The sequence below is a fragment of the Gekko japonicus genome, unplaced genomic scaffold, assembly GCF_001447785.1.
Source record: "Gekko japonicus isolate JY-2015 unplaced genomic scaffold, Gekko_japonicus_V1.1 scaffold4, whole genome shotgun sequence".
Lineage (NCBI taxonomy): Eukaryota > Metazoa > Chordata > Lepidosauria > Squamata > Gekkonidae > Gekko > Gekko japonicus.
The window spans coordinates 807497-818766 of record NW_015165234.1 but is presented as its reverse complement, the minus strand read 5'-3'; the positions used below and the strand labels follow the sequence as shown (position 1 = coordinate 818766).

The window sequence follows — 11270 nt, the reverse complement described above, 5'->3', positions numbered from 1 at the left end:
TCAACTCAGATCTGTTAAATCAGAATGGAAAGGGTAGAGGAAAGCAGTTGTATAAATGTCAGTACTAACTGCAAACTGCAAAAAGTAGTGTTGGTTCAATGCAAGGCAGGAACATGTGTAAAAATATACTGACATTCCTGGTTCTATTAAAAGCCCAGGTGCTATTTCCTAGGGTAGCTGGTCCATTCAGGGCACCTTCAGGTCTTATATGGGAGAATGGAGAGATAATGCACAAGTCTCTTCATCCTTTCAGGAGCTCTAATACAATTGGAAACCAGAACTCTCCCAAGGTGACAGAATCTACTCATGTCTTCTATTTCTCCTCCTATTTCTGTGCAATGTTGAAGTCACTTCCATAACTGGATGAATAAATGATGCTACTGTCTCCAAAGCCACTTATGCTATAAAATATTTGGAAGAGTCAAATCAGCTTCAAAACTGGGTAGAGGTGGCCAGGAATAAGATAGTAGGAAGGCACACAAGGGATGCAGTCATTCAAAGTATCTTTCAGGCAGTTTCAGATAGCCATAATACTAACAGTCTGTGTAGCAAAGTTGCAGATGAATTTGGTAATGGACTGGTAGAGTTTCTACCTCCTGCATATATATCCCCACGCTGCCTCTATGTTCATCTATGGCTGAACATTCTGAGAGAAATGTTTTTTCTGTATTAAAAAAAACTTAGCAGACATTACATTGTTCTGTCACTGATACAGCTCGGAGAATTGTTTGTTTGGCAAGGCCCGCATCAAGAGGGGTTACTATCAAGCTTAGTTCTTCAGTCATGAGGATTAGAAACTTGAGGATTTTTAATGAGTGAAAATTGGAAGCGTCAACACTCTAAGAAGAATCCACAGAATGTACAAAGATGCTTCAAGACCCGCAAAATGGTCCCACTTGACTTGAGGAAGTCTTTGGAGAGATGCCACATAATTTTTTAAAATAAAAAATAAACCCATTAATGGCAGAATACATGTTGGCAGGAGTCCTATCTTAAGACATTCTAATGAAAGAAAAAGAATAAGAAGGAAAACAGTCTGGCTTTTTCCCTCAAGGAAGAACATTGTTCACAAACGCTATGGGCACTAAGGATGGTTTGCTTTGATAGATACCCTGTTACGCCCCAAGGAAGAAGTCATGAGGAATAACACAAAAATCAATTTATCCATAACAGTTTATGAAAACTATAACCAGAATGGGAAAGAGATCGGAAAGGCAGACTTAAACTTCTAAATAAATAGAATATGCAGAGTCCTGAGACATACGATTGGTAAATAAAAGGCATTGATGATAACTTTAACGGGATTATTGCATGTTATAAAATCCAAGCATTTGTTTTTGAACATGTTCAATCTTCACAGAAGTGCATAGAGTCTTTTAAGAGTGACATTTCAAAAATAATTGCTTAAAATCCACAAAGAGATATGTTATATTTTGACAGCAGGTCTACTCAGGTATGGCAGATAAATTTGGATGCAACCCCTCAAAACTATTGTGGTGTAATCAACATTGATTTCTATAAGGTTTGCATGAGATTCCTGTGCAAAGCTTTTTGAAAAGGCATGGAGGTTGTGCAACAGTAATGTTTGGTGTGTTGTGCCTTTGGTGGGAGTATGCATTGGGACCTATTGAATATATGGTTCTTTATTAATTATATTATTTACATGAAGTGGGAGAACACTCTAAAGGTTTGTTGTCATTCATGGTCATAAACAGTGAATTGGTCTCAACTAACAACAGACTTTCACTCTTCTCGTAGCCTTAATAGATATCCTGGGATATTCATTTTTATACGAAGTACTGGTTAAGGAAATTTACAGTTTATAGGTCTTTTGATAAAACTGAGACAAGCAATATTCTGTCAGAGGTAGAATAATTTCCTTTACGCAACTGTATTCCTTTCTGGAGAAATCAAAGGGGGAAAACAAAAAGTGACATGGGATACTTTTGATTTCTTGAGATTAAAGGATTAGCACCTCTGGGCAGTGGAGTCTTGCATTTATTCACAGACTGGAAACGGGAGCAGTTCTCAGAAACATGGTGATATAATAATAAGGCCTGTGCAGAGTAGCTAAAAGCAAATCATCTTCAGACCCCATCCTGTGCTGCCCCTGAATCTCCCTCTATATTGTATTCCAGAGTGGTTGAGGTACTGAACATTGCAGTAGGCTACCAAACCTCTTCATGTATGGGAAAAGGTAACCAACTGAATTGGCACTAGATGCTTTACCACAGTATATACACTCCAGCCAATCATTCCACTGACAAATGCATTCTGGAAGTCTTTGGCAAGGCAGGAAACCTTGTTCTCCGATGTCCAGGATTCATAACATGACTGAAGTAATCTGACAGCCATTTTGATACCTGGAAGGGAGTTATAATACACCTAACTTTTTTCCTTCTTAATCCAAGCAAGGCCAGCACATGTGCTTGGTAGTGGATCTCATCTATGCTGGGCACTATTTCATGGAAGTCAGGTTTCTGTCACAGATCTAAGGCAAACATTACAATTTACAGGAAAGAAAATGAGGACATCAATAACATTGTGCGTTGTTAGGAGATATACAACCTTTATAACACAGTAGCGGTTATTATTATCTCTGGGTTTTCTATGTCCTTTTTGCTTTGGACCATCCTCAGTTCCAGCTGGGCTGAATTAGGCCTGTTTCCTTCTCCAGCTTGTTCTTTAAAATAAAAGAGGGAGAGGGGGGAGACAAACACTGAAATGCTACGGATGTTTACTTTTAACACACACAGTATAGAAGAAAAACTCATCCCTCTCACTCTTGACACCATGGTCATGTTTTGCACTCTCTGCTGCTATTCATGGACTGCAACAAGGAGTCCAAACCATATTTCAACTCCAGAATGACAGCTCTATAATTCCACAATAGTTTAAAGGGTAACCAATATTAAAAGACATTTGAAAGACCAAGCAAATGACCTTCAGCCCCCACAAGAACTCAGTCATGTCAATGCAGAGTCTGCACAGAATGGGCGCTTCTTGAATATACACATTGTGAAAACTTTATAGAGATTCACTTCCATCCTGCACCAGCCTGGTAACAGCTGCACAGTTCTGGCAGGAACAGACAGGAATCCAAAATCAGTACTAGGTCATCATGCCACATTCTGTATGTTCTAAATAGGATAATTTCTGCTGAAAGCAGACACAATCACTTTACACAGATATGTGTACAGGCACGCAACTGGCGATTTCAGATATGAACAATTGTAAAGAGGAATGGGCACAAACTGCATTTTTGTGGTTTGGTTAGGTTCATGGCTGAACCACAAGCCAAACCATGAACCAATATGCCAGTTCACAAACCAAACCAGTTTGGATCAGTTTGTGAGCCATTTAAAGTTTGCTGTAGTGGTTAAGTGCGCGGACTCTAATCTGGGAGAACCGGGCTTGATTCCCCACTCCTCCACTTGCAGCTGCTGGATGACCTTGAGCAAGCCATTGTTCTGTCAGAAGTATTCTTGAAAGAGCAGTTCTCGAAAGAACTCTCTTAGCCCCACCTACCTCGCAGCGTGTCTGTTGTGGGGAGGGGAAGGGAAATGAGTTTGTAAGCCGCTCTGAGACTCCAAGTGAGGGTGGGTTATAAATCTCTTCTTTCTCTTCTTCTTTCTGCAGGGAGCAGAAAGCAGGGATTTCCAAACAGGGGAACAGTGGGGACAACCACTCAGCAGTTTGGTTTTAATGGCTGAGCCATTTAAACCAAACAGCTGAGTGGTGGTCCCCACTGCTCAGTTGTTTGGAAACCCCTGCTTTCTGCTCCCCACAGCTTTTCGCAGGGAGCAGAAAGCAGTGGTTTAAATGCTTTCTGCTTGTCACAAACTGCATCAAACCATGGAAGTTTGTGGCAGTTCTTCAGCTTGCGAACATTGCATTTGCAAACTGGCTAAAATTTGTGACAAACTTTAGTTCATCAGCCGGTTCATCCTCATCCCTAATTGTGAGTGTCAACTAATTGCAAATATCAACAAAAAATCTTGTCCATGAATTAAAAAAAAAAGCAGAAACAATAATGATATGTGAAAAAAATGTGGCAGGGTAGGGTGATCTCTTGGAATGTGCTGCCATAGGACTATTACAGATGATGGCACAACAATTTGAAAACACTAATACAGTAAGCTAACAGAAAATAGTAAGCTAACAGCAAATGTTTGGTGCAGCTTCTCCTTGCGGTTCTGAAATGCATTCTGTATGTGATTTGTATTACAGGCAGAGAACTGAGGAACATCTAAAAAATGTGCAGCTGAGAAAAGGGGCTATACTGTAAAAAACCTACAAGATATCTTCCCATGTATTTGCCAAAAAATGTAACAGATCTAACAACATTTTAGATTCAAGAACAAAAATTAAGATGATTATCCAATCTCATGATTGGATAGAGTTGCCACTCTTAAAATAGCCAGATTCAAGTACAGCAGCAACTTAGAGACCAACAAGATTTTTAGGGTATAAGTTTTGAGAGTCAAAGCTCCCTTCATCAGACGCAGAAGCTTTGACTCTTGAAAGCTTATACCCTAAATATCATATAGGTTTCTAAGGTGCTACTGGACTCAAATTTAGCTATTCTACTACAGACCAACACAGCTACCCTGTGACAGCATTAAAATCAATGCACTATCAAGAGTTCTTTTTATCCTTCAAAACTTTCCAGTTGCAAAGGTGTTGGGGATCCAACCATCTTCCAAGGAGCCTTCCCCCAGCTTAAGAGGCCTTCCTACAACTTAATTGGGCCATCCACCAACAGAAGACTCCTTAGGCAGGAGGAAGAGCCACTTTGCTCAGTGAAGTGGGAAGTCCGGGGTAGGATCCACCCCAGTAACTTTAAAACTTTGGCAAAATCCATGAGAGAAAGACAGGCCAGCTGTGCAAAAATCCAAAGGAAAAGAGGTAAAACAGCATGCCCACTTTTATTATTATGCCTCAAAATTAAAAATTAAAAAGAAATAGGTTTTTTTCAGACAAAGAGTTTGCATTATATTTCGGGGGAGAAGTTAGCTGCATCATTCCACTGTCTCATATAATCTGGTCATATAATGCACATTTAGTCATTACAAACAATGCCTGTTTTACAAATACAGGATAAATTTTAAACAGCTCTCAGAATCAGAATCTTTATTAAAATGGTCATTGACCAAGCAAGAGTCATAACAAAGTTCACAACCACAGTAGATAAGAATGATCTTAAAAATTAATTTCCACATATAATACATGCAATGAGTAATAAGTAAAATTATTATTAAATTTCTTCAATAAACATATGTAAAAAACTTAAACCACCATAATCTGGTGGATTTTACAAGTTGCTGCACAAAACTTCGTGCTAAGTGCTGAAACCATTGGTTTTTATCTATAAGAAACATTTTTATCTATAAGTAACGTTCTTTCTGAGGACAGGTAGGTTGGTGACCTCTCTAAGTCTATCTGTCACTCAATATCCATCACCCTTTGCTTTAAAATTTGTTTTGCCTGCTTATACCCCATTTTCTAGACTGAATGAGGGGGAAAGCCCAAACTCACCAACTTGTTACTAACTGCCTTTAGCCATATGGATTGATGACTATCTCAAAGAATCAAGGGAGCTAAGCCCTGAAGTTTAAGATTTCGCTTTAGCCAAAGATTAATGGAGGCAAGACACACCCTAGCCACAACTTTTACCATACCAGTCTCCAAATCCTATATACTAATAGCGAACTTGCCCCCGGAGTGCGGATCGCTAAATCAGCGCTCTGGGGGCAGCTGGGGGGCCAGGGGAGGTTTGTGCACTCTTGGGGCAGTCCCCAGGGGTGCACAAAAATGTAAAAACTAAAAAAAAATATCGGGGGGATGTTTAAATCCCCCCGAAAATGAAAGAGCGTTCTCTGCACCTGCGCACAGAACGCTCTGTAGCCGACCTCGCCGCTAGTGGGAATGGGTCGGTAGACCTGGCCTCCGGACTCCGGAGGCCAGGTGTACCACTGTAGTGGGAATGGGTGGGTAGACCTGGCCTCCGGACTCCGGAGGCCAGGTGTACCACTGTAGTGGGAATGGGTCGGTAGACCTGGCCTCCGGACTCCGGAGGCCAGGTGTACCACTGTAGTGGGAATGGGTGGGTAGACCTGGCCTCCGGACTCCGGAGGCCAGGTGTACCACTGTAGTGGGAATGGGTCGGTAGACCTGGCCTCCGGACTCCGGAGGCCAGGTGTACCACTGTAGTGGGAATGGGTGGGTAGACCTGGCCTCCGGACTCCGGAGGCCAGGTGTACCACTGTAGTGGGAATGGGTCGGTAGACCTGGCCTCCGGACTCCGGAGGCCAGGTGTACCACTGTAGTGGGAATGGGTGGGTAGACCTGGCCTCCGGACTCCGGAGGCCAGGTGTACCACTGTAGTGGGAATGGGTCGGTAGACCTGGCCTCCGGACTCCGGAGGCCAGGTGTACCACTGTAGTGGGAATGGGTGGGTAGACCTGGCCTCCGGACTCCGGAGGCCAGGTGTACCACTGTAGTGGGAATGGGTGGGTAGACCTGGACTCCGGAGTTCAGAGGCCAGGTCTACCACTGTTGTAGGAAGGTGTGGGTAGACCTGGACTCCGGAGGCCAGGTCTACCACTGTAGTGGGAAGGGGTGAGTAGACCTGGACTCCGGAGTCCAGAGGCCAGGTCTGCCAATATAGTGGGAAGGGGTGGGTAGACCTGGCCTCTGGAGGGGGGGCGCTCCAGGGCGGGGGGGTAATGGAGCCAGGGGGTGGACGGGGGGTGGAGGAGATGGGGGAACCGGCGGGATAGGGGGGGAACTTACCTCCTCCTGGTTCCTCCTCTTCCTCATAGTTGTGGAGCTCCCCCTCTCCCGCGAGTATCGCGGGTTCCCCCCTTGTACTCTCATATTATTCATCCTTTTAACAATTTAGTCACAGCTTAGTCCTTTTTTATGGGTTGACATGGAATAGTTAGAATAATGATATGGTAAAAGAGGGATTGGGTGCATTTTCAGAGAATCACACAACATATGAGAGGAGAAAACCCTCAGTGCTTCCAATACTTCAGAGATTGTATGAATACAAGTGGGGCCCCCAAGTTTCACAGGGAGAGGGCATATCCTGCTACATCTGTGGAGCCCCACTGCATTACTGTCTGTTCTATTTCCTGTCCCATTCCCTACCACTCCTCCGCTCTGCCTGGCCACTTGACGTTTCCTCCTGTCCGTCCACCTCCATGCCACTCTGCCCACCGCTCTTTACCTTGCCACTCTGCCCACCTGTCTGTCCTCTGTCTCACTGCTCTGTGGGGAGTGGCTGAGGGTGGCAGTTCCTAACCTCCCCCCTCCTATGTGGGTCAAGTAGCCAGTTTCCCTCCTCTGATGTCTCTCACATGTGGCAAGGAAGGTGGATGTTGCTGTGCCGCTGGAGGAATGTTGTCTATGCTTCCTCTATTTGGGGGGAAATTGCTCCCTTACTTTTTAAAGTTTTTGTATTATTCTGCAAATTTGCACAAATGTCTCATTTCTCTGTTCATGTCTCCAATCTGTAGATTTAAATATCCACAGATGGGGCTATGCTACGGATTATATGTTGATTTCAATAAGGACTAGAACAATGACTGTTTTCACAATTAATTTTGAGAAAATAATAATTGCCAGTTAAGAACTTTTCTGTGCTATCAAATGCATTATCAGATACTGATAATTCAGTTGAAGATATCAAATAGAAGTAGGAAGAAATGTTCAGATGACTACTGCAAAAGCCTACTTGGCAAACAGTTTCTAGTATTTCAAACTGCTAATTCAGTGAGTATCAACGTAAAGGAAAAGGTTCCCTATCTATCATACGGCTGGAATAGGAAAGGAATTGTCATGGACCACCCTGGTTTAGTGTGGGAAGATGAACCCACATTAGGGGAGAAGGAGGACAACCCGTCCCCAAGCCCTGCCTTGGCAGACCCTCCCCATGAGTCCAGTGTCTCAGGGCTTCCTCAAAGGGACCCTGAGTTAGCACTGGTACTGCCCTCTGAGCCAGCAGGGCCCTCAAGCCAGGAAGTTCCAGCATGGACCCACCCAGTGCCAGACCCACCACAGTACCCTGAAGGACTCCTGGAGCAGAGAAGGCTAAAGGATGCCAGTCTCTGGGTGGGACCTGGTGATCCCCCAGAATCATAGCTCATCTCCAGACCACAGAGATCAGTTCCCCTGGAGAAAATGGATACTTTGAAGGGTGGACTTCCCAGGCTCCGTCTGAAATCTCCAGGAGTTTTCAAGCTGGAGCTGGCAACCCTATGCCCCCAACACCTGCCAGTGGCCGGGGGGACCTGGCAACCCTAGTAAGGGCTGAGGCTTGGACCAGGTGCAGGAGTATATGCTTGGCAGCCTGAGTCCTTCCCTCTGCTGAGGGAATGCCAACGGAAGAAGAAAGAAGAAGAAGAAGGAAGAAGGAAGAAGGAGGAGGAGGAAGAGGAGGAGAGACACTGTATTTATACCCTGCCCTTCACTACCCGAAGACGTTTCAGAGCAGCTTACAACCCCTTTCCCTTCCCCTCCCCCACAACAGACACCCTGTAAGGTAGGTGGGGCTGAGAGAGCTCTTTCTGGAACAGCTCTGAGAGAACTGTGACTGACCCAAGGTCACACCAGCAGCTGCATGTGGAGGAGCGGGGAATCAAAACCCGTCCACACTCTTAACCACTACACCAAACTGGCTCTCATCACAGGATCTGACCCCCACTACCCCTCATGAGTAAAAGAGCTGACTCAGCTTTTGAAGAGGAGCTTAACATGGGACCAGCCTCACCTGCAAGGCTGCAGTGAGGCTAGCACCAGTGTTGAATCCATGTGCCTGCAGTCTTACCGGTGCCTCCCAGCTGGCTGACCTGCTTGAGAGCAGTTTGTGGACCCTCATTACCTGACCCTTGGACTGCTTTTGGACCCTGCCTTTGGAACACATGCTATGACCCTGGACTGAGACCTTGCACTCGGGTTGTGTTATCAGACTCTGAACTTTGATGTTGGACTGTGACCTGAGAACCCCTGATAGTAGTTGCTGGCCTTGTAGTTGCTGGGACTTGCCTCGCACCTGGTGGCCAGGACAGGAATTTGAAAGAAAAAAAATGGGAAAATACTGTAAAAATTAAAACAGAAGAAAACATAATATACAGTTTGTCCGTAAGACAGGCAAGGAAAAGGTTGAAGTGGCTATAATTTAGAAGACCTAGTAGTCAAATAAAAGCTGTTCAATTAGCCATAATGCTTCTCCCAAGGCTACAAGAGAGCCAGTTTGGTGTAATGGTTAAGTGTGTGGACTCCAATCTGGGAGAACCGGGTTTGATTCCCCACTCCTCCACTTGCACCTGCTGATGTGACCTTGGGTCAGTCACAAGCTCTGGCACAGCTGTCCTTGAAAAAGAGCAGTTTGTGTCAGAGTTCTCTCAGTTCCACCCACCTCACAGGGTGTCTGTTGTGGGGAGGGGAAGGGAAAGGAGTTTGTAAGCCGCTCTGAGACTCCAAGTGAAGGGCGGGGTATAAATCCAATCTCTTCTTCTTCTACAATAATATTTGAAAAAATCCCCACTACATCAAGAATAGAGGCCACTTAGGTAAAGGTAAAGGTTCCCTTGCTCGAAAGCCAGTCGAGTCCGACTCTAGGGTTGCGGTGCTCATCTCCGTTTCAAAGCCGAAGAGCCAGCGCTGTCCGAAGACGTTTCCGTGGTTATGTGGCCGGCATGACTAAACACCAAGGCACACGGAACGCTGTTACCTTCCCACCGAAGTGGTCCCTATTTATCTACTTGCAATTTCTTGCTTTCGAACTGCTAGGTTGGCAGGAGCTGGAACTAGAGACAGGAGCTTACCCTGTCTTGCGGCACCCGGGTCTTGAACCGCTGAACTACTGACCTTCCACAGCCTGCAGTTCAGCGTCTTAACCACTTGAGCCACCGCAGCTCCAGTAGAGGCCACTTAGCTGGACTTATTAATGATGATGAGTATAATAGCAATGAAAGACTGTGCACTTCAATTACAGAGAATCAGTAATTTCAAAACATGATATAAATGGCTTACCCTTTGCGCTCTTGATAGTCCTCTGCAAAACATGCTGCATGGCTGATACTGTTTTTTCACATGCCACCTGCAATTGGCAGAAAAACATTTCAGTTCTACTGGCATTCCATTGGCTCTGGCCACTAACTATATCACTTTATTTTTATTTACATTATTTATTTATTTACTTGGGATTTATATCCCGCCCTACCCAAGCGGCCCAGGGCGGCGAACAAGTGGCAACGCCAGAATAAAATATAAATTACATTAAAACATCAATAAATACAAACTAAATGGTGCTCTACAGTTCATTAAATTTCCAAGATGCTCGATGTCCCTCACTGGCGGCCGATGGTGTAATAGCGAGAGCGCCAGGGGTGATGTTCCTCTTCCGGGCGACGTCTACCCCCTCCCAGAAACCAGGGTAGATGGTAAATCAAGCCACGATGGTGGTATAGTGGCGGCGGCGGCTCTTACCCGAAAGCCTGGCGGAAGAGCTCCGTCTTGCAGGCCCTGCGGAACTGTACAAGGTCCCGCAGGGCCCGGATCTCCGCCGGGAGCTCATTCAACCAGGTAGGAGCCGCCACCGAAAACGCTCTGGCCTTGGTTAGGGCAAGCTTGATATCCCGGGGGCCCGGAACCTCAAGGAGGTCGAGACTCCCCGATCGCAGTGCTCTTGGGGGAACATACAGGAAGAGGCGGTCCCTTAGAGCTGTTCTCTACAAATCACTTACCTGCGACAGACATACTAATTTAAATGGAATTTCACTAGAAACATTGACTCTGCCCCTAAACAGGGACGTCATGCAGGGACACACTGGTATTTGGGCAAACTCTATGGTTTGTGGGCAAAAAACCCATAGAGTTTCACCCAAATATCAAAGCGTCCCTGACATGATGACATCACTTTCGGGTGACGTCATCATGTTGGGGATGTCACACGATGTCCCAAGCCACCTCCAGAATGCCCCCTAAATCCCCCCACCAGAACGACAGGGGGACCTGGCAACCCTAGGTCAGAGTGCTGGACTAGGATCTGGGAGATCCAGGTTCAGATCACACACTGCCATGGAAACTCACTGGGGGACCTTGTGCCTAGCCTTGCTCACAAGGTCATTGTAAGAATAAAACAGAGGAGAGACAAATGATGTAAACCACTTTGGGTCTCCATCAGGGAGAACGGTGGGGTATAAATGAAATAAAAAACAAACAAAACCATACTGAATTGCTTTTATAGTCTTTTTTGCTTT

The 11270-nt window shown here is 45.2% G+C and overlaps 1 protein-coding gene across 1 annotated transcript in view; it reads right to left on the bottom strand.

Annotated features, from left to right (window-relative positions):
- Positions 1–1871: 1871 nt before the first annotated feature.
- PDXK (pyridoxal (pyridoxine, vitamin B6) kinase) overlaps positions 1872–11270 on the bottom strand; it is a 68874-nt gene continuing 59475 nt past the window's right edge. The window contains exons 10-11 of the mRNA XM_015409811.1: positions 10042–10108; positions 1872–2683 (exon numbers count right to left, since the gene is read on the bottom strand). Coding sequence (XP_015265297.1) covers positions 2571–2683; positions 10042–10108 — 180 coding nt within the window. The 3' untranslated portion in view covers positions 1872–2570. The remainder of the gene's footprint in view (positions 2684–10041; positions 10109–11270) is intronic.